Genomic DNA, 24,091 nt, shown 5'->3' on the forward strand with positions numbered 1-24,091 from the left:
TAAAGCCTTCTCCTCTCTCATCCTGCTCCTGTCCAAGCACCAATGCACCACCACCTTAAGAGAGGCAAAGAAGACAGATCAGCCACCTGGACACCAGACTAGGGGCTGCCAACTCTGGTTGGAGGTGTTCTTGGAGGTTTCCTCACAGGACCTCCCATCTCCAAGTGCCCTGCCCGGTTAAACAACCTTTCTTCCCTCATCTCCAATATTTTTATCAATAATAAGCAAAAGTGTTTAAAGAAAATGAGAAAAAAGTTATTCTTTTTAATGCCCAATGATTATTTTGCTCGCAGCAGTGTCCTGGAGATTAACCTGTAATTCCTGGAGAATTACGCACAATCCTGAAGAGTTGGCAATCCGACATCAGTCAGCAATGCCACCAATACTGAAAAAAGCACTGGTAGGATCAATGTAAATATCCTAATTCACACATTTGTTAATAAGTAATTGCATTTGATCTTCCATCCCTTCTAAACCAAACTATGTCGACCTGGTATGTACCTACCTTAGCTAGGGCTACCAACCTTCCAGGATCGTCCTGTAGTTTCCAGGAATTAAAGGTTAATCTCCAGGGCACTGGTGCGAGCAACACCCGAGAGAAAAATCATCTGGGCTTTAAACAAATAATTGTGTCTTTTTTCATTTTCTTTGACCACTTCTATAAAAATATTGGCGATTTGACAGCCAAGATTTATCCAATCGGGTAACGGAGGGTCTGTTCGCTTTCCAGTTGGCGTTCCGTGAGGATGGATGTGTCAGGTGACCAATGGCGGGAGTGTGGGGGCAGGGCGGGTGGAGACGGGAAGTCCTGTGACGGAACCTCCAGGAATAGGTCCAAGCAGAGTTGGCATCCCCAAACCTTAGCATGTGGCCTGAGGGAAGAGGGAGTGCTTCAACAGCCAGTTCAAAGTGCTAAGGCACTTTGTGACCATTAAGCATATAAATACATTTAACAGTATGCACAGTCAACCGAATTCTCACTGAACCAGATTCCTTTGAATGCGCAATCTTAGATTGTGCCGGTCAGACAATGCCTCCATTTAAAAATTCTCAACCTTGTTTTCAAATCCCTCCATGGCCTCGCACCTCCCAATCTCAGTGACCTCCTCCAGCCCGACCACCCTCCGAGATCTCAGTGCTCTACCAATTCTGGTCTCTCGCACATCCCTGATTATCTTCGCCTCTCCATTAGTGACCGTGCCTTCAGCTGTCTAGGCCTCTGAGCTCTGGAATTCCCTCGCTAAACCTCTCTATCTCTCACTCCTCCTTTAAGACGCTCCTTAAAACCTACTTCTTTGGCCAAGCTTTTGGTCACCTGTCCTAATATCTCCTTCTGTGGCTCAGTGTCAAATTTTGTCTTATAGTCGCTCCTGTGAAGTGCCTTGGGATGTTTTACTACTTTAAAGGTGCTATATAAAGGCAAATTGTTGTTGCAAACTGTGTGCAACCATCTAGTGACAAGCAATTTAGCGCTCCCTGGTGGTCACATGTATTATACAATTGCCAGTAGAGAATACAAAACAAGAGGCCATTCACCAGTGCAGCCTACTCCTGATAATTCAAAGGGCTTTTTAGTAATAAAGAATTTGAATTATCCAATCATTTGGATTAAGCATCATAAATAACACGGCAAGTAGGAATTTAGCACTAAAAATATTTGAATGATCAGAACATTTTAATCAAGCAACTTTGCATTAAGAGGCATTGACTATATAAGAATTAGTTAAATAAATAAATAAATAACTGAGATTTAGATACAGGTGCTCTGACATTCCACAGGAGACTGGTGGAACCCCCAGGGAAAAGGCGCTATCCTGGAGTTCCAGCGAGAGATTGGGAGAAGCCCTGTGGAATTTCAAACAGCTCTGTCTCCCACTACAGCTAATGCCGATCATTCAGCAGGGGAGTTCTCCCCGGGGTCCTGGCCTATATTTATCCCTCAAGCAACATCACTAAAAACAAATGATCTGGTAATGATCACACCGCTGTTTGTGGGATCTTTCAAATTTGATGCCGCGTTCCCCTACATTACAAAGGCGGATACACCTAAAAAAAAAGTACTTAATTGGCTGTGAAGCGAATCGTGACGTCCTGAGGCTGTGAAGAGCGCAAGTCTTTCTTTGTGGATTCCAAACGCAATTTAAAATTTGAATTTTGGGCCAATTCAGGCCAGTAAAATGGGACAAACCCTTTAAAACCCATTGCACATGTGCAAGCCAAATATCTGATATGTTCTATTTGTTTGTACATATGTGCAATACAATATTCAAAGAAACATGCAGTTTGTGCACTTCTATTAGCTTGTGTTGAAAGCAGCTGGATAGAATATAGCTGAAATATTTTATAGTTTGTGTTAACATCAGGCAGTATCTGTTTGTTCAGCAAATAATCATTTACTTTACTGGAGAAGCTAAAGGCAATTGGCCCAGAAATTCGGGTCCCCACGGGTGAGTACGCGCTGTGTACTCACGCGTAGGGCCAACGAAAGTGCCGGTTTCGTGCATGCACTGCGCATGCGCTGGAAACCGGAATTTCCGTTCCCTTGAAGGAAGGGGTTCACAGGTCAAACGCGTGCGCCGGAGAGGCAGCGCGTACGCCTGGCACTTCCGATTTTTTTTACAGGTTTCTCCGGGAGGGTAAGTCTCCAGCAGCTGCGCATTTAAAAAGCAGGCGCAAGGCCTGCTTTTAACAAGGTAAGTGGTGAATTAAGTAAAATTAAAACATTTTTTCCACAGGTTTATTATTTTTATAAATACTTTAAAGAAAGGTAAGTTTATTTTTAGCCCCGTTGAAAACTGTAATTAATTTTTTCAAAAATTTATATTATTGTTTAAAATAGTTATTTTATGTAATTTATAGTTATTTTAAAAATGTGATTAAAAAAAAATTTATTTGAAGTTTTAGTTAGGTTTTGGGGCCGATCTCTATTCATAGATTTGACAGCTCTTCCTGTCAAATTTATGAATGGAGATTTCCTGCTACGATGGGCTCTCCATGGCCCACGTGATCCCAGGGGACGCTTCAAACTAACTGCGCCCCTGGGATACGCAAGCACTGCACGCCGGCAGCTGGAGGAGGCCCAGGATCGGAATCCCACGCGGGCCCACAGCTCAACGGCAGGCGCGCAAGGTAAGTGTAGGTCGGGGGCTTGCACCTGCGGGAAGCCTCTGACCCGAATTTCTGGGCTGGGCTGGTGTGCAATTACAATCGCTCCCCCACCCCCCCCTTCCCCCACCCACCCTCTCCACCCCCAATTGTTAATCCTGAATCCACTACCTCAGACATAGCATCTATAAGAGCACAGGTTTCTTTTCATAGGGGATTCAGTTTGCTGGGGAACCAACTTTTCGCTGTGAATTCAAGATAAAGGTTTTGGGAGAAAGTTCAAACCGTAACATTGTTTTATCACTAGAATCATCGAGACCTACAAAAATCTTACGGGTGGCGACACATTGAAAAGGCTTAGATAACATTGGAAGAGTTCAGTGAGGTATTACAATCCTTTTGTTTCTTTCTGGCCTCAGGGTCTTCCTGATAGACACCAAACATAAATCTGAAATTCAGACTTTTACTAAGATGTAGGATTTAATGTAAATCAAATCAAAAGACTTGCCTGGTTTGGAAGAATGATGATGTCTATATTTTTTATTTTTCAAATTAACTATTTCATTAGACAATCTGATAGGCTGATCAGCTAATATTGAAATTTAGCAGGCGAGCAGTGTAAATTATATATGACAAAGTTTGCAATCCAAAACTTAAACTTTGAACACCAAGATTCCAATAGAGGCTCCACCGCTTGTCAGAACATAAAAACATTAATGTTTGCAAATACGTTTGGGTGTTTTCCTGAAAACAATTATTTTTAAAACTGTGAATTGGATATAAGCAGGAAAGACCATGCTGCAATGTCTTGTAACCGATTGTTAATCAAACGTCTACATTGGAGACCTGTAAACGTATTACCTGGGATACTTGATCCAGTAGAAAGACCCTTGCCTCCATCGGAGACTTTCCCATCTATATAAACTCTCCATGCTCCGTCCGTGCTATTCCATGTGACGGTAATGTGGTGCCACTTCCCATCATTGACTGAAGGACAATCGGTTACTTTTTCCTTGCCATTGACATACAATACCCAACTGATTGGGAGAAAGGGAAATATTCATCAGCTCTGCAAAATAAGGCACAGCTATTTCTCCTGTACTATACGTCATTGAGATATACAGTCTATCAGAACAATTACTTTTCTAAAGAAATGCTTTACAGAAATTAATTGAATGGATTCTGCAACGCAATTTGACAAGACAACCAATACAATAAGCTGTTCTCCTTAGAGCAGAGAAGGTTAAGGGGAGATTTGATAAAGGTGTTCAAAAACATTAAGGATTTTGATAGAGTAAATAAGCAGAAACAGTTTCCACTGGCAGAAGGATCGGTAACCAGAGGACACACAGAATCATAGGGGGAGAAATTTGGTATCGATGATTTTGGAGCGCTAACATAACCTGGGTGCTAACTTCAGCACACGGCGCTAATTAGCACCAGCAACTGCGAAATTGAGTTTTAGCGCCCCCAAGGGGGAAATGCAACGCTAAATCAAGCGCTCCACTTCTTTCTTAGGGTGCTAACATTGGAGAGCAAGGCAGAGACTTCAGTAGCGCTGCACACTGGGCCGTGCAGCATTGCCTCGTTCAAAGGCTCCTTCCCTCCTTTAAACGGAAGGGCCATCACTGCAGGCTCTGCAATTTAAAAAATACCTACCTGGACCACCAAGGCAGCCGCGATCCCGCGCGATCAGCCCGGTACTCAACCAGAGTGCCGGGTTGATCGATCGCGGGCAGGAACCCGTGAAAAAAACTGGAACAGGAAAGGTTATCGACCGGCGAGGCTTCAGGGGGCGAAAGTCAATTTCGGGTCTGGGGCGCTACCGGGGCGATGCGCACGGTGATGCAGTCACGATCTCCGGGCGAAGGAGATCGGGGCGTAACGTTGTAGCGCCACCGCAAAACCCTTGCCGAATATGGCGGGAGTCAATGTCAGCGCCGTGCCCAGTTGCAAAGCCATTTGCGCCCCGTTGGGGGCGCTAACGGGAGGTGCAAAAGCACCCAATTTCACTCCCTTAGAATGGTTACAGCACAGAAGGAGGCCATTTGGCCCCTCCAGCTGTGACAGCTCTCTGCAAGAGCACTTCAGTTAGTCCCACTCCCTCGCCCTTTCCCCATAGCCCTGCAAATTTTTTCCTTCATTGGAATGAATTCCCTTTTGAAAGCCATTATTGAGTCAGCCTCCACCACCCTTTCAGGCAGTGCATTCCAGATTATAACCACTCGCTGCGTAAAAAAGTTTTTCCTCATGTCGCCGTTGGTTCTTCTGCCAATCACCTTAAATCTGTGTCCTCTGGTTCTCGACCCTTCTGCCAATGGAAACAGTTTCTCTCTATCTACCCTGTCCAGACCCCTCATGATTTTGAACACCTCTATCAAATCCCCTCTCAATCTTCTCTGCTCCAAGGAGAATAACCCCAGCTTCTCCAGTCTATCCATGTAACTCAAGTCCCTCATCCCTGGAATCATTCTTGTAAATCTTTTCTGCTCCCTCTTTAAGGCCTTCACAACCTTCTTAAAGTGTGGTGCCCAGAATTGGACACAATACTCCAGTTGAGACCGAACCAGTGTTTTATAAAGGTTCATCATAACTTCCACATTTTTGTACTCTATGGGCTGGATTTTGTCAATGGGAAGCTTTTGGAGGCGGGACTGCTGTTTGCCGGCTTTCAATCCTGCCTCTATCAGCTTCTGTCCAACCAGTGGGATTTTTCCCTGATTGACCTTGTTAAGCCCGCCCAGCGGGCTCAGCAGGCCAATTAGGGGAAGTCATTGACAGAGCGCATCAACGTATGATGTGCCATGTCAAGATTTCTTGAAAGAAGAAATGTCAGCATTTGACAGCTCTGTGAAGCTGTCAAACACTGACATTCTGTGTAGTTTGATGAGCCCTTGTGTTCAGGACTCAGCAAACCTTTCAACTTTGCAGAAATCACCTGGCTCTTGGTTCAGAGGATCAAACAGCCAGTCTGTGAAATCTACAATGGAGATGTTGGGACTCTGGCTCCTCAGCGGCTGAAGGCTGTAGGCAGAAACAAAGATAAGTGAACATTTTCTAAAACTTTACACTCACCTTACATACTTACCACTCCACACTTGCACCCATCTACATTGCACTTTCAGACCCCTCCGACCCCCGCAGATCTCCTACTCATCTCCTCCACCCGGGCAGGGTTCCCCGAGGTCGGGACGCCTGCACTTGGGAAGGTAAAATGGGAATAATCCTATTTTCTGCCTGTTAACTACCTGTTAACAGGCAGTTAAAAGGATTTAATCCCTTTCCCGCCTGGAGAAGACAGGACCTGGGGTGGGACGGCTACCTGCCTCCTGGCAAGAGGGCACGGAGGCTTATGGGAGCGGGTTTGATCATCAACTTTGCTGGCAAGCCTATTATGTGGCACTTTATCAAACGCCTTCTGGAAGTTCATGTACACCACATCAACCGCATTGCCCTCATCAACCCTCTCTGTTACCTCATCAAAAAACTCAATCAAGTTAGTTAAACACGATTTGCCTTTAACAAATCTGTGCTGGCTTTCCTGAATTAATCCACACATGTCCAAGTGACTGTTAATTTTGTCCCGGATTATCGTTTCTAAAAGTGTCTCCACTACCGAGGTTAAACTGACTGGTCTGTAGTTGCTGGGTTTATCCTTACACCCTTTTTTGAACAATGGTGTAACATTTGCAGTTCTCCAGTCCTCTGGCACCACCCTCGTATTCAAGGAGGATTGGGAGATTACGGCCAGTACCTCCGCAATTTCCACCTTTACTTCCCTCAGCATCCTAGGATGCATCTACTTTAAGTACAGCCAGCCTTTCTAGTACCTCCTCTTTATCAATTTTTATCCCATCCAATATCTCAACTACTTCCTCTTTCACTATGACTTTGGCAGCATCATCTTCCTTGGTAAAGACAGATGCAAAGTACTCATTTAGTGCCTCAGCCATGTCCCCTATCTCCATGCGTAGATCTCCATTTTGGTCCCTAATCGGCCCCACCCTTCCTCTTACTACCCGTTTATTATTTATATGCCTATAGAAGACTTTTGAATTCCCTTTTATATTAGTTGTCAATCTATTCTCATACTCTCTCTTTGCCCTTCTTATTTCCTTTTTCACTTCCCCTCTGAACTTTCTATATTCAGCCTGGTTCTCACTTGTATTCTCAACCTGACATCTGTCATACGCCCCATTTTTCTGCTTCTTCTTACTCTCTATCTCTTTCGGCATACAGGGAGCTCTGGCTTTGGTTGCCGTATCTTTCCCCCTCGTGGGAATGTACCTCGACTGTACCCGAATCACCTCCTCTTTAAAGGCAGCCCATTGTTTGATTACAGTTTTGCCTGCCAATCTTTGATTCCAATTTACCCGGGCAAGATTCATTCTCAACCCACTGAAATTGACCTTCCTCCAATTATGTATTATTACTCTAGATTGCTCCCTATCATTTTCCATAGCTCATCTAAACCTTATGATACTGTGATCACTGTTCCCTAAATGTTCACCCACTGACACTTGCTCTACTTGACCCACCTCATTCCCCAGAACCAGATCCAGCAATGCCTCCTTCCTCATTGGGCCGGAAACATACTGATCAAGAAAGTTCTCCTGAACACACTTCAGAAATTCTTCCCCCTCTCTGCCCTTTATATTATCGTTATCCCAGTCTTTATTAGGACAGTTGAAGTCCCCCATTATCACTACTCTATAGTTCTTGCACCTCTCTGTAATTTCCCTACAAATTTGCTCCTCTATATCCTTTCCACTAGTTAGTGGCCTACAGAATATTCCTATTAGTGTAACGGTACCTCGATTGTTTCTCAACTCTAACCGAATAGACTCTGTCCTTGGCCCCTCCAGGACATCCTCACTCTCCAGCACTGTAATAATCTCCTTAACCAATACTGCCACCCCACTTCCTTTCTTTCCTTCCCTATCTTTCCTGAACATCTTATATCCAGGAATATTTATTACCCAATCCTGCCCTTTTTTGAGCCAGGTCTCCGTTATTGCCACGATATCATATTCCCATATGTCTATTTGCGCCTGCAGCTCACCAACCTTATTTACCACACTTCGTGCATTCACACACATGCACTGTAAACCTATCTTAGACATTCTTGTATTCTCTCTTAGTCTGGCCCCACGTAATACCTTACTATTTCTTACTCTAGTGCTATCTGTCTTTCCCAATCCTTTGTGCACCTTGTTTCTCCTTTCTAATGCTACATCCTGGTACCCATCCCCCTGCCAAATTAGTTTAAACCCTACCCAACAGCACTAGCAAACCCCCGTGAGGACATTGGTCCCGGCTCTGTTGAGGTGCAACCCGTCCAACCTGTACAGGTCCCACCTCCCCCAGAAGCGGTCCCAATGTCCCAGCAATCTGAAGCCCTCCTTCTTGCACCATCTCTCCAGCCACAGCTGTTCTATCCTCCTATTTCTATACTCACTTGCGTGTGGCACTGGGAGTAATCCAGAGATTACTACCTTTGAGGTCCTGCTTTTTAATCTCTTTCCTAGCTCCCTAAAATCTACCTGCAGGACCTCATCCCTCTTTGTACCTATGTCGTTGGTACCGATATGGATCATGACCCCTGGTTGTTCACCCTCCCGCCTCAGAATGTTCTGCAGCCGGTCAGTGATATCCTTGGTCCTGGCACCAGTCAGGCAACATACCATCCTGGAATCACGTCTGTGGCCGCAGAAACGCCTGTCTGTTCCCATAACTATGAAATCTATCACTATTGCTCTCCCACTCTTCCTCCTCCCCCTCTGTACAGCTGAGCCACCCATGATGCCGTGGACTTGGCTCTGGCTGCACTCCCCAGAAGAACCATTGTCCTCACCAGTATTCAGTCCTGAGAGAGTGAGATGCACTCAGGACACAGATTTAAGATAATTGGCAAAAGAACCAGCGATAAGATGAGGAAACTTTTTTTACGCAGCGAGTTGTGATGATCTGGAATGCACTGCCTGAAAGGGCTGTGAAAGCAGATTCAATAGTAACTTTCAAATGGGAATTGGATAAATACTTTAAGGGGAGAAAATTGCAGGGCTATGGGGAAAGAGCAGGGGGAGTGGGACTAATTGGATAGCTCTTTCAAAGAGCCGGCACAGGCTCGATGGACCGAATGGCCTCCTTCTGTGCTGTAAGGTTCTGTGATTCTATAATATGGCAGCAATCAGCATTATTAATGATCAAGTACAACTAGTTACACACATTAACAAGGCAGTAAATACAAAGGTGGGTATGACCCCAATCCTTTGGCGAGCAGGTGACTGTGTGCTCAAGCTGTCTGGTCCTTTGTTCTGACTCCGCCTGCTCCTCCCCCTCCCTGTTAAGCTGTTTTTTTTATATACCACATCATGACATCATCCACCCTCAGCCAATCAGTGGCACACTAACCTCGATTACCCACATATGGACATGCTTCAGCATTGTTCCTCCCTGATTCTTCACCTGTTTCAGCCTTTATAGCACCTCTCAAGCTACAGTGAAACAATTTAAGATTACAATTCATGGGCTATTTTCAATCGGTAAATGCATCGAACCTCTTCCTCTCTATCTTTCTCAAGTTCCATGTTTCTCTAACATATGTCAGCATTGATATCACCACTGTTTTCTAAACTCAGTTGGTGATAAGGGCACACGATCTGTAATCTTTCCCATTTCCCATATTCTTTATATTCTACAGATCTGCTTTCAGCAGATGGTCTGGATCCCCAATACTAGAACTATTTGGTCACCTCTAAAGTGCCCTCATCTTGAAAGGTAGATGATTATTTCATCCAAGAAATTGTTCAGTAGCATTACTGGCAACAACACTTAAGAAGCTCGACACCATCCAGGACATGTGACCACCACCACCTCCAAGTTCCCCTCCAAGTCACACACCATCCTGACTTGGAAATATATCGCCATTCTTTCATCGTCGCTGGATCAAAATCCTGGAACTCCCCCCCTAACAGCACTGTGGGAGTACCTTCACCACACGGACTGCAGCGGTTCAAGAAGGTGGCTCACCACCACCTTCTCAAGGGCAATTAAGGATGGGCAATAAATGCTGGCCTTGCCAGTGACGCCCACATCCCAGGAATGAATTTTAAAAAGTATACTTTCAGTTTTATAGTTTAAAACATGCAATATGTTAAAGGGGTATTGTAGCTTTAAAATATCTCTGCATCCACATGAAAAATTGATGACTTAGATGGACTTTTATGAATATTGCGACCACTAATTTAAAATAAAACCATGACAAAATGTGGGATTTTTGTGTTATATTTTATATGACTTTAGAGAGACAAAGTAAATGTAATTTTGAAAATGTTAAAGTCTGCGGATTGGAAATAACTGTAATTTATCAAGCTGTTAAAGAATACATTGTAAAAAATATATATTTTAGTTCCTTGTGGACTACATTCTATCGTTATCATTTCAGGCATTGTACTCAGTAACTTACTGTTTCAGTGTATTGTCTACCTGTGAATACATCCATCTAATGGTTTTAGCCTGTATGCAATGGCCCGACAGAGTGGTGTTTTCCACTTTTTGAAAGGTGTAAGGTGCAGTTGGTGGACATGTCATGTGATCTCCACTGACCAATATCATTAAATAAGGGTAATTGCTAATCCATGGCTCAGTATCTCAGATACACTTTGTATAAGGGTATGGGCTTCAGTTCAAAGGAGACTCAGTTTGCTTGTGGAAATGGACATGTGGCTGGGAACACAATAATGTTGGGGAAACGCTCGGTTATAACAGGGACACCAAGGCTTTAAGATCTGCTTTCTAATGGACAAATGATAGAGAATTGCAACTTTTCTTGTTAATGTAGTAGAATTTACCCATTGTAATCCGTGAGCAGGAATGCATTGTCACAGCCATTGTCAAGGGCATAGGAAACTGGAGTCCCATAGTTTGTGGTATCAGAGGATTTCATCCAGAAGGCACAGGTAAGAGCACTGAGTGTTGGCAATACAGTATCCAACAAAACGTAGTCGTAGATTCCCGAAACGTCAAAATCCAGGTTAAAGTTGGAGGATAGCTCTGTAACAAGAAAATAGGGCCTTGTTGTGTTTGTACCGCTATACACAACTACATAAAATAATAAAGTAGCAGAGACTGAGAGTAACTTCAAGTGATCTTTACTGGGTAACTGAAACTTCGGCACTGACTATACAAATCGATACGCGTCTGTTATATACGCTCGCAACTAAGGATGTACATCCGCAAAACAAAGTAGCCCCTTCAATGTTGTATACATTACACTTCCTCCCCCTTTAGTTTAATAGTATATTAACGCAAAATTTCTATAATTAACATACAGAGCCTGTCTTTACAGTAACCTTTTGGTTTTCTTAAAAGTAACAAAATTCAAATTCCAACATAACATTTATTTTGTCAACAGCCCTTTTATAAGTCAAGTCTCTGGGGAGGCCTCCTCTGCCTCTCTGGGTAACGTCTCTCCAGACTCTTTTGCTTTGGGGAATGAGACTGTACAGGTACAGATGCATCAGGTGAGCTATCAGCACAGGTAGAGCTCTCAGCTGTGGATGAGGCTGGTGCTGATGCTGATGAATCAGGAGTGTCTGTTTCCATGTCAGGTGAGTCTGGGCGAGGTATAGGGGTGTTTTCCACCTGAACATCCAGAATTTGGTCCACATGACGTCTCAAAACGTTCTCTCCCACATCCACAGTATACATCAGTGGTCCCTCTCTTGTGGATATTGTCCCTGGTTGCCACTTTTCTGTCCGGAAATCACGAGCAAGAACTGACTGTCCCACACTGAAGCTTCTTGTTGGCTTAGCATTCAAATGTTTGAACTGTTTGTTCTCTACATCACGACGTACATTCGGTTTAAGAAGGCCCATGCGAGATCTCAGGTTCCTGTTCAGAAACATCATCGCTGGAGTCTGATTAGTGGCTGCGTGTACTGCGTTCCGATAAGCAAAGAGGAAATTGTCTATCTTGTGTTGCAGTGGTAGACTCTCGCTGTACATTGCTTTGATGGCCTTCTTGAAAGTCTGTACGAATCTTTCTGCCAAGCCATTTGTAGCTGGATGGTACAGGACAGATGTGTAGTGCTTGATTCCATTTTTCCTCATGAAACCTTGGAATTCGTCAGAGACAAATTGTCGTCCATTGTCTGTGCAGATTTGTTCTGGTAGGCCATTTCTAGCGAACATAGTCCTCAGAACTGAAATGGTCTTTTCAGATGTGGTTAATTTCATTTTAATGACCTCGGGCCATTTGGAATGTGCATCGACTGCAATCAAGAACATGAACGGTCCAGCAAAGTCGATGTGCACACGTTGCCATGGTGATGAGGGCCATTCCCATGGATGGAGAGGGGCTTGTGGTGGTGCATTCTGGACCTTTTGACATCCTGAGCAGCTCTTTGTCAGGTCCTCGATCTGTTTGTCAATTCCCGGCCACCACACGTAGCCACGGGCAAGGCTTTTCATCTTTACCGTACCTAAGTGGCCTTCATGCAGTTCATCTAGCACTCGGTTACAAAGCTTGGGAGGAATTACAACTCGTGAGCCACACATCAGTGTTCCCCGACACACTGATAACTGCTCCCTCCTAGCTGAGAATGCTGGAAACAATGAGTCACCATGCGCTGGCCATCCCTTCACAGTGATGTCATAAACTTTTGACAATGTAGGGTCATTGCGTGTTTCTCTTTCAATGAGGGAGTTTGTCACTGGTAGCTGCTCAACTATTGTTGTGTGAAATACCTCTGCTGAGTCAACTGTTGTAGTTCTCTCTGAGGTCGGCAGTGGTAAACGTGACAAACCATCAGCGTTGCCATGTTGCTTGGTCCCCTTGTATTCAATGTCATGCAGGTGAGCCCCTAGGAAGAGTGACCATCGCTGTAGCCGTTGTGCCGTCATCACTGGAACGCCCTTCCTTGGGTTGAAGATTGAAACAAGAGGCTGGTGGTCAGTTAACAGTGTAAACTGTTGACCATACAAGTAGTGGTTGAATTTCTTGACTCCCCACACAAGGCTGAGGGCTTCTTGGTCAATCTGTGCATAATTGCGTTCAGCTGTAGTCAATGATCTTGAGGCAAAGGCTATTGGTCTTTCTGAGCCGTCTGGGAACTTATGTGACAACACGGCACCAATGCCATGGGGTGAAGCATCACATGCCAGTCGAATAGGTAAGGATGGGTCAAAGTGAGCTAGCACCTCTTCTGAAGTAATGAGTCTTTTACTCTCTTGAAAAGCTTGTTCACAGCTGTCACCCCACTTCCATTGTGACCCTGTCTGTAGCAGTGTATTTAGTGGATGTAACACTGTGGATAGGTTGGGCAAGAACTTGTGATAGTAGTTCACCAGTCCAAGATATGATCTCAACTGAGACACATTTTCAGGTGTTGGTGCATTAATCACAGCTTCAATCTTGTCTGGAGACTTGTGTAAACCGTCCTTGTCAATCACATGTCCACAGTATGAGATTTCCTTTTTGAAAAACTCACACTTGTCTCGGTTCACTCGGAGCCCATACTCCCGTAACCTGATGAGCACCTGTTCGAGGTTGGAAAGGTGGTCGTTGTCATTCTTGCCAGTGATGATGATGTCATCAAGATAACACTGAGTACCTGGGATCCCCTGCAGGACTTGGTCCATTGCCCTTTGCCAGATTGCAGGAGCTGATGCTATTCCGAATACCAGCCGATTGTACTGGTAAAGGCCTTTGTGCGTACTTATTGTCAGGTACTTCTTTGATGCATCATCAATTTCCATTTGGAGATAGGCCTGGGCCAAGTCAATCTTTGTGAAGCGTTCCCCTCTTGACAGGGAAGCAAAGATGTCCTCAATGCGAGGCAATGGGTACTGTACTGTGTGGAGGACTGGGTTAACAGTCACTTTAAAGTCTCCACAGATGCGCACTTTTCTTGGCTTTCCTGGTTTTGTGCTGGAGGTTTTCTTCATCACTGGAACTATAGGTGTGGCCCATTCACTCCAATCCACCTTGGACAGGACCCCTAACTGCTCCAAGTTCTCCAGCTCTGCTTCTACTGAAGGGCGAATTGCATAAGGCACTGGACTGGCCTTGTGGAACTTTGGATTTGCGTTCTCCTCAATCTTAATTTTTGCTTTCATGCCCTTAAGTGTTCCTATTCCCTTCTTGAACACTTCCTGAGAGTCAGAGAGTATTTGTGACAGTCTCTCAGGAGTGGCGTTGCTGTCCTCCTTTGCTGACACAAACAGTGCTTGGATGGTGTGCCAATCCAACTGTATTTTCCTGAGCCATTCGTGTCACAGTAATGGTGGTCCTCCATTTTCCACTACATAGAGGTTCAATTGCGGTATTTTTTTTCTTTGTATGTCACTGTCACTTTTATTTTACCTTTGGGGCACACTCTTTGTCCTGTGTATGTCTTTAACAGTACAGGTAGACTACCCTTTATCCGAACTTCGGAAAACCGAAACCCTCTAAAAACCGAAGGTTTTTTCGGTCAGCGTAAGTCGTGCGCGCGACATGACCAGAGTGGCGCACGACTTACGCTGAGCAGGGCAGAGTGTCACTGAGTTCCCTCTTGGGTAGGGGATTGCAGGCCTAGCCGGATAAGGGATAGTGTATCCTTTTTCCGCACTTTTGAAAACCGAAATCGTTCAGCGTAAGTCGTGCGCACGACCCCGACCCCCGCCGACCCCCACCCCCGACCCCCCGCCGACCCCCCCGCCGACCCCCCGCCGACCCCGACCCCGACCCCCGACCCCCCGCCGACCCCCTTTCGGATAAGGGATAGTGTATCCTTTATCCGCACTCCCGAAAACCGAATTAATCTGAAAACCGAAGTGTTTTCGCTCAGCGTAAGTCGTGCGCATGACCCCAACCCCTGCCGACCCCCACCCCCGACCCCCCCGACCACGACCCCCTGCCGACCCCCACCTCCGACCCCCCCGCCGACCCCACCGCCGACCCTGACCCCCACCCTTTCGGATAAGGGATAGTGGCCTAGAAATTGGGTTTTGGCTTAGCCAGGGCTTTAGCGCCGGAAGTTAGTGCCGGCGCTAAGTCCCCCTGCGCGCACCAAAAATTCAGTAGCGCCGCGCCCAAACGGCTGCCGGCGCTACTGAAGGGTCTTAGCGCCTGGAAAAGGGCGCTAACTGCCGTTTAGCGCCGCAATTCCAGCGCTGTGGCACCCGATGCGGTGCGGCAGGCTGGGGAAGTGCAGGCCTCCTCCTTCCGTTAAGGAGGAGCTGCCTGCACCCGGCCGCGGCCCGCGCAAATCTGTTTAAAAATGAGCCCGGCACCTCGGACAAGTGCCGGGCTTGCATCTGTTCCGGGGGAGGTGGGGGGGGGGGGAGAAGTCCGGGGAGGGAGCTGCGGGCAGGCGGCCGGCGGGAAAGCGGCCGGCCGCCGCGGGGCCTTTAATGCGCCGGCGCAAACACATGTTGGACTCTGTTGCCAGAGTCTTAGTTGCGGCTGCCACGGGCGAGGCGGCCGCAACTGAATTTCGGCGCTGGGGCCCGTCGGCATGGCAACCGGGACGCTGCGCACACCGATGACGTCATCGGTGCCAGCGCAGCGCTACCGGTGCAACGCCGCTTTAGGGCCCCAGGGAATTTTTCAACTGGCCATAACTCTGGCGCTAGTCCCTCTAGCGCCTCAAAAGCGGCGCCAAGGCTAGTGAATTTCTAGGCCAGTGTACCCTTTATCCGCACTCCCGAAAACCGAATTACTCTGAAAACCGAAGTGTTTTCGCTCACCTTCCGAAATCCGAAATTTTCCGAAAACCGAAACACGGCTGGTCCCGAGGTTTTCGGATAAAGGATAGTCTACCTGTACTTTAGTTGGCCTTAGCGGTATGTGTGAAAACAGTCGTTTGTAGTCATGTACAGAGATCACTGTTAAAGCTGAGCCTGTGTCCAACTCCATTTTCAGCCTAACTCCTGCCACTTCTGGAGTAACCCATATTATTCTGTGATCCCCTGTCTCTTTCACACTGTGTAGTTTTAGACAAGCCAAATCCTCTTCCTCTGAGTCTGTGTCACTTTTTTCTTTATCTGAACTGTTTCCAGTCACGTAGTGTACCTTGTTGTATCTATCTTTGAAAGGTTTCTTGTTTTCAGTCACTTGATGTACCTTTTTGTTATTCTGTATTGTATCAATTTTCGGCTTCTTATTTGCTTTGCAGGCTCTTTCAATGTGCCCTCGTCTGCCACATTGTTTGCAGTCTTTGTTTTTAAACCAACAGTCATTGTGGTCATGTGACATTTTGCCACAGCGATAGCACTTCTTTTCTTGTTCCAGTGACATTTTATTAGTTAAATATTCCAGGGATTGTTGTTGAATTTCTAAAGCGCCACGTGCTGCTGCTTCCATTGATATTGCAATACTCAGAGCCTTCTCCAATGTGAGGTCTTTTTCAGTCAGGAGCTTCTTTTGTGTGCTTTCACTTTGCATGCCACACACAAATCTGTCCCTCAATGCATCTGGTAAGCCCACTCCAAATTGGCAATGTTCTGATAATTTGCGCAACTTTGCCAAATATTCAGAAATGCTTTCATTTTTGCTCTGGTTCCGTTTATGGAATTTAAATCTTTCGGCTATGAGCAGTGGTTTGGGGCTTAAATGGTCTTGGAGTGTGTCCACTATTTGTTTGAATGTTTTGTTTGCTGGCTTTTCAGGGCTTAGTAAACTACGTAGCAGCCCATGTGTCTTTGCGCCCATAACACTCAGCAAAACAGTGGCTTTCTTTTCTACCTCCACTCCGTTAGCCTCACAGTACAACTCCACTCTTTCAATGTAAGTTGCCCAGTCTTCAATGCTGCTATCAAATGCTGCAATAGTGCAAATCATCGCCATTTTTTTTCCAAACCCGTTTTTTTTCTTTACTAGTTAGCTAGCATCAAGCAAGTCCTGTGCACTTTTCACTTGACTTACGTATCCCCTGCCTAGCTTAGCAAGCGTGCTCCATTTTCTCTGCCTTCTCGCTCCTTTCTTCCAAGTTTCGGTGTCCTCTGGATGCGATGCCAGAATAGGAAGACGTAGGTTCATAATTCTCGTCGCCAATTTGTTGTGTTTGTACCGCTATACACAACTACATAAAATAATAAAGTAGCAGAGGCTGAGAGTAACTTCAAGTGATCTTTACTGGGTAACTGGAACTTCGGCACTGACTATACAAATCGATACGCGTCTGTTATATACGCTGGCAACTAAGGATGTACATCCGCAAAACAAAGTAGTCCCTTCAATGTTGTATACATTACAGGCCTGAAACAAGCAATACTATCTGGCAATGTGCAATGAGAAAACAAAACTGGAGACTGCTATTTGGTCTACGTTTCAAGTGTAAAACCACATCAACTCAATCCAAATTGAATCTGAATATAAATAAAGGTGAGGCTTTTAGTGCCACAAGATCCAACAATTGCTCTTTGCACCTGTGGGAGCCCTGCCAGTCTGTAGAATTGAATGATTTACTCTTTGTTTCAAAGGTTCCATGGAGAAGGCAATAAACTGTGAGAGATGAAGGCAAAGGAAACAAAAATGGAGGGCAGGGGTCGTTTAGCGAGTGGTTGGGCGGATATCGCCCATTTTACACTATCGGCCAAGGCCAATATTATCCCCCAGTAAGTTTTCTGCCGCATTCATTTCTTGTGAGTATTGATGTGAGATACGGCTCTCCCACAGAACAAGAACAGCGTTTCAGCTCATCCACAATAACAACTTGAATTGAGCTTTGCCCCGATTCTATAATGTATTGTGGCAGAAATTGAGCCCCACTCGACTCTTACCTGTTTCACATCGGGTTCCACTGAAGCCAGGTGGACATTTGCAGATGTACGAGTCTAGGGCGTCCACACATACACCTTGGTTCAGGCACGGAATTGACTCGCACTCATTCACATCTGTTCCACAGACCATGCCAGTGTAGCCTGGAGGACACTGACATCTAAGTAAGCAAACCAATAATTAGACACAATCATAAGCATTTAGTTGTTTCTAAATAGATGATTGCAAACATCATTGTAATGGATTCAGCATCGGTACAGCTAAACCTATATTTATGCCAATGTGATTTATGCATTCTCTTAAGAGTATTTGTCTCTTTAATCCCTTCTTTATCTCCTTGTGCCACGTATCATCTGTGACAGGGGAGGGAGAAGAGGGAACAAGTGCGTTTATGAGTTGTTCCTGTTCCACTGTTGTAACTTTGCTGGAAGTGTGTCGGAAACGCCCTTTATGTGCAAAGCAGGGTTTCTGCCGCATGCCCAATGAAGTTACAGCAATGGAGTGGGAGGAGCAACCAAGCAAATTCCCGACCAAAGATCTCAGATCTTTGCACTGACTTTAATTTGCAGTTAAACCCTGATATAGCACAACTCTGGTTTCCTTTTAGTTTCAGTTGAGTACAAAAACAACAACTTGCATTTATACAGCATCTTTAGCACAGTAAAAACATCTCAAGTTCTCACAGGAGTGACTATCAAATAAAAATTTGACAATAAGCCATATAAGGAGATATTAGACAGGTGACCAAAAGCTTGGTCAAAGCGGTGGGTTTTAAGGAGCGACTTAAAGGAGGAGGAGAGGTGGAGAGGTTTAGCGACGGAATTCCAGAGCTTGGGGCCTTGGCAGCTGAAGGCACGGCCGCCAACGGTGGAGGGATGGAAATCAGTGATGCGCAAGAGACCAGAATTAGAGAAGCACAGAGATCTTAAAGTTTATTTCTGTGGTACGTGACACACAAAGTAGGCTATCCTGTTTATTTGTATATGATTTTGCCTCAAGAGCATAAGAATCTTTAGGAAGTGGAAGAGGCTATGAGACTCAGCAAGTCCATCCTTCTCCAATTGATCTTAATCCCACCGACCTTCCTTCTCAATGTATTTCTCAATCCCTTTTCTCTTCAGGAAACTACCTAATCCCAGCTATACTGCCGACTTCAATAGCATTCCCTGCTAACTTTTTCCACAAGTTTATTACCCTTTGGGTGAAAAAAATCTTCCTTCGTTCTCAAACAACAAAAAAAGGTCTTGATCACAAATGAGCACGTGATGCAGTGGTCCTGACCTGAAGCCATTGATGTCATCAATGCACGACCCTCCATTCAAACAGGGCAAGCTGGCACATTCATTGATATTAACCTCACACGTGTCTCCCAAAAAACCGGCCAAGCATGTACACTGAAATCCACCAATCAGGTTGAGACATGTCCCATTGTTGAGACACGGTGCTGAAAGGCACTCGTTGAAATCCAGTTCGCAGTGGACTCCTGGGAAAAAAGAATAAGCAAAATGCAATAATTACCTGAAAAATGCAACACTAAAAATTATAGAAGGAGGGCAGCACCAGTGAGGAGCATTGAAATTGTTACCCTGCTATCATTAGGTTCACCTCGGCAATTTGCAGTGAGACAGAGGGCTGTGATGCTCAGTCGTTGAGTATTCTCAAGACTGAGATTGATAGATTTTTGGACACTAAGGGAATGAAGGGCTATGGGGATAGGGTGAGAGTTGAGGTCGAAGATCAACCATGATCTTACTGAATGGTGAAGCAGACCTACTCCTGCTCCTATTTCTTATGGGACCATTGCCCGTCGGTAAATCTCTCCAGATTTTCCTCCCACTTACTATCCGGTTTGCGGTGGATTCAGGGCAGCCAGAAGAATGGTTTAGGGGAGGCCTACTACCAAATTCCCGCCCATTAACACCCTCTACCAATTTGCATCAGCCAGTGATGTGGGAGCTCCACTACGCCTCTTATATCCAACCTGCCACGTGTAAACGAGATGAGATGTGATGGGTACATTTTTTTTAAAGCTAGCCTCCTACTTCTCCTCAGTGCTCCCTCAATAGCAGGAGGTTCTGAAATGGCTGGATGGTGCCTTCCAGTAGAAACCCTGAGAGAACAAGTGCAGTCATCTCCTGATCCTCTGATTAGGATGGTAGACAGTGGTGTTCCCCAAGGGTCAGTGCTGGGGCCACTGCTTCTTTTGCTTTTTTTGATATATATAAATGACCTGGATATTGGAATACAGAGTAGAATTTCTAAATTTCAGATGACACCAAACTTGGGGGTTTGGGAAACAGTGCAACAGGATGACACCAATCGACTGCAACAGGACATAGAAAGGCTGGCAGAATGGGCAGATAAGTGGCAGATGGAATTTAATACAGAGAAGTGTGAGGTGATGCATTTTGGCAGATGGAACAGGGAGAGGCAATATACACTTAATGGCACAGTTTTAAAGAGTGTGCAGGGACAGAGGGACCTGGGAGTTAATGTGCATAGGTCCCTGAAGGTGGCGGGACATATTGAGAGAGTGGTTAACAAAGCATATGGGATCTTGGGCTTCATAAATAAAGGTATTGAGTACAAAAGTAGAGAAGTTATGCTGAACGTTTATAAAGTGCTGGTTAGGCCACAACTGGAGTATTGCATCCAGTTCTGGTCACCACACTTTAGGAAGGATGTGAAGGCCCTTGAGAGGGTGCAGAGGAGACTTACCAGAATGGTTTCAGGGATGGGGGGTCTTAGCTACAAGGACAGGTTGGAGAAGCTGGATTTGTTTTCATTAGAGCAAAGGAGGTTGAGGGGTGATTTGATGGAGATGTACAAGATTATGACAGGTTTGGATAGGCTAGATGGGAAAAGGCTGTTCCCACTAGTTTATGGTACAAGGACTAGAGGACACAGATTTAAGGTTTTGGGAAAGAGATACAGGGAGGACGTGAGGAAAAACTTTTTTACACAGTGAGTGGTGATTTTTTTTAATTAGCTTTTTATGGGATGTGGGCGTAGTTGGCAGGCCAGCATTTATTGCCCATCCCTAATTGCCCTTGAGAAGGTGGTGGTGAGCCACCTTCTTGAACCGCTGCAGTCCGTGTGGTGAAGGTACTCCCACAGTGATGTTAGGGTGGGAGTTCCAGGATTTTGACCCAGCGACGATGAAGGATCGGCAATATACTTCCATGTCAGGATGGTGTGTGACTTGGAGGTGGTGGTGTTCCCATGCGCCTGCTGCCCTTGTCCTTCTAGGTGGAAAAGGTTGCAGGTTTGGGAGGTGCTGCCGAAGAAGCCTTGGTGAGTTTCTGCAGTGCATCTTGTAGATGTTACACACTGCAGCCATGGTACGCCGGTGGTGGAGGGAGTGAATGTTTAAGGTGGTGGATGGGGTGCCAATCAAGCGGGCTGCTTTGTCCTGGATGGTGTCGAGCTTCTTGAGTGTTGTTGGAGCTGCACTCATCCAAGCAAGTGGAGAGTATTCCATCACACTCCTTACTTGTGCTTTGTAGATGGTGGAAAGGCTTTGGGGAGTCAGGAGGTGAGACACTCGCCGCAGAATACCTAGCGTCTGGCCCGCTCTTTTTGCCACAGTATTTATGTGGCTGGTCCATTTAAGTTTCTGGTCAATGGTGACCCCCCAGGATGTTGATGGTGGGGGATTCGGCGATGGTAATGCCATTGAATGTCAAGGGGAGGTGGTTAGACTCTCGCTTGTTGGAGATAGTCATTGCCTGGCACTTCTGTGGTGCGAGTGTTACTTTCTACTTATCAGCCCAAGCCTGAACGTCATCCAGGTCTTGTTGCATGCGGGCATGGACTGCTTCATTATTTGAGGAGTTATGAATGGCGCTGAACACTGTGCAGTCATCAGCGAACATCCCCATTTCTGACCTTATGTTGGAGGGAAGGTCATTGATGAAGCAGCTGAAGATGACCTGAAATTTGCTGCCGACGGAAGTGGTGGAAGCGGAGACACTCAGGCCTAGAAATTCACTATAGCCCCGTTTGGGGCGCCAGTAGCGCCCCGGAAGCAGTCGCGGCCGCCCGCCGGAAATTCAGTTTGCACGCCCCAGAGGGAAGCGCGGTGCTACTGGAGGCGTCCCGCATCCCTCTTGGGGCACTGCAGCTGAATATCGCTGCGCAACGTGCCGCAGCGCCACACGCTGTGGCATGGCGCACTGCGGTACTGCAGGCCTTCCTCCCCTTCTTAAAGGGGAGGGGCCTTGTGCAGCGCGATCGAAGATCGCGAGTGCCGGCAAAAGTGCTCGGTACCGAGGAGAAGTGCCGAGCTCTTGGAACGCAGTCGGCACTCCGCGGGGGGGGGGGCTCAGGAGGCCGGGGACGGCAGTGCGGAGAGGTGCTGGCAGGCGGCCAGCAAAAAAAATGGCCGCCCTGCACCTCTGCTTTAATTAGTGCCTCTACTGCCGCAGGTAGGCCCCCCTGAACCGGTCGCAAATAGCGCCCGGCGTTAAAGCAGGGGGCGCATCTCAATATCACGATCGGGGCATTAGCGGGGCGCTGCGCACACCGATGACGTCATCGGTAGCGGCACAGCGCTAACGGCTAGTGCCGCCATTAGCAACCCGCTGAATTTAGCGGGAGGCGTGGCCAGTGGCTTCCGACCCACTTAGCGCCCTCTTAAGGCGCTAACGGGTGGCGCAGCCCACTGAATTTCTAGGCCTCAATGTTTTCAAGGGGAGACTGGATAGGCACTTGAGGGAAATAAACTTACAGGGCTACGGGGATAGAGCAGGGGAATGGGACTGACTGGATTGCTCTACAGAGAGCTGGCATGGACTCAATGGGCCGAATGTCCTCCTTCTGTGCCGTTATGACTCTATGGCCTAGAAATTCACTATAGCCCCATTTGGGGCACCAGCCTCGCCAGGGCACTAAAAGTAGTGCCCCGGAAGCAGTCGCGGCCGCCAGCCGGAAATTCAGTTGGAGCGCCCCAGAGGGAAGCGCGGCGCTACTGGAGGCGCCCCGCATCCCTCTTGGGATGCTGCAACTGAATATCGCTGCACAACGTCGCGCTGTGGTACTGCAGGCCTTCCTCCCCTTCTTAAAGGGGAGGGGCCTTGTGCAGCGCGATCTGGGGCCCAGCTGGGCCCCCGAGGATCGTGAGTGCTGGCAAAAGAGCCCGGCACCGAGGAGAAGTGCCAGGCTCTTGGAACGCAGTCAGCACTCCGCGGGGGGGGGGGGGGCGGGGGGGGTGCTCAGGAGGCCAGGGACGGCAGCGCGGAGAGGTGCTGGCAGGCGGCCAGCAACAAAAATTGACGTCCCGCACCTCTCCTTTAATTAGCGCCTCTACCACCGCAGAGGTAGGCCCCCCTGAACCGGTCGCACATAGCATCCGGCGTTAAAGCAGGGGGCGCATCTAAATATCGTGAACGGGGCGTCAGCGAGGCGCTGCGCACACCGATGACGTCAGTGGGGCGCTGCGCACACCGATGACGTCATCGGTAGCGGCGCAGCGCTAACGGCTAGCGCCGCCATTAGCATCCCGCTGAATTTAACGGGAGCCGTGGCCAGTGGCTTCGGACCCACTTAGGCGCTAATGGGTGGTGCAGCCCACTGAATTTCTAGGCCTATGACTCATCTTCCATTTCCAGCTCCTCCTGCCCACTCATGCTCGGCATGTCACCATGTGCACTCCTCTAGGTCTCACTAATTAAGCCACCCCCAGCCCCATTCTTTCTTAGGATGTGGGCGTCGCTGGCAAGGCTGGCATTTATTGCCCATCTCAATTTGCCCTTGAGAAGGTGGTGGTGGACCTTCAGGGGGCAGGTTAAGTGTCACCACGTCAGTGTGGCACTGGAGTCACAGACAGGGCAGATCGGGTAAGGATGGTAAGTTTCCATTCCTAAAGGACATGTGAACCGTTTAGTATTCATGACAATCTGATAATTCATGGTCACTTTTATTGATGCCGGCTTTTTTATTTCCAGATTTATGCCACTCAACTGGCAGAAGGAATAAACACAGTAGTAGTGGGGAAGCAAAAGTGGAAAATTATACAGTTACATAATATTTACAGCACAGAAACAAGCCATTCAGCCCAACTGGTCCATGCCAGTGTTTATGTTCCACACAACCCTCCTCCCACCCCTCTTCATCTCATGTGGAGCATAAACACCGACATGGACCAGTTGGGCCAAATGGCCTGTCTCTGTGTTGTAAATACTATGTAATCGCTGCTGCAATCCACATATTGTAATTACA

At 46.8% G+C, this 24,091-nt stretch overlaps 1 protein-coding gene across 1 annotated transcript; it reads right to left on the bottom strand.

Moving 5' to 3' along the window:
* Positions 1-264: 264 nt before the first annotated feature.
* Positions 265-23,508, bottom strand: LOC147124765 (C-reactive protein 1.1-like). Its single transcript, XM_085984324.1, has 6 exons — positions 23,496-23,508; positions 19,154-19,355; positions 17,875-18,032; positions 10,959-11,160; positions 3,967-4,142; positions 265-341 (listed from the first exon to the last, which is right to left on the bottom strand). Exons 1-6 carry the CDS (start codon positions 23,506-23,508, stop codon positions 265-267), a joined length of 828 nt encoding a protein of 275 aa, XP_085840450.1.
* Positions 23,509-24,091: the final 583 nt, after the last annotated feature.

The sequence above is a fragment of the Somniosus microcephalus genome, chromosome 1 (assembly GCF_052327205.1).
Source record: "Somniosus microcephalus isolate GS21.2 chromosome 1, FLI_Smic_1.0, whole genome shotgun sequence".
Lineage (NCBI taxonomy): Eukaryota > Metazoa > Chordata > Chondrichthyes > Squaliformes > Somniosidae > Somniosus > Somniosus microcephalus.

Bases quoted from the DNA above. Each gene is read 5' to 3' on its own strand.
- LOC147124765 (XM_085984324.1), bottom strand. The intron at 11,161-17,874 runs GTAAGAGTCGAG...TTCTTGTTACAG, and splicing joins TGGAACCCGATGTGAAACAG to AGCTATCCTCCAACTTTAAC. The intron at 4,143-10,958 runs GTAAATTCTACT...TCTCCCAATCAG, and splicing joins CTGCTCACGGATTACAATGG to TTGGGTATTGTATGTCAATG.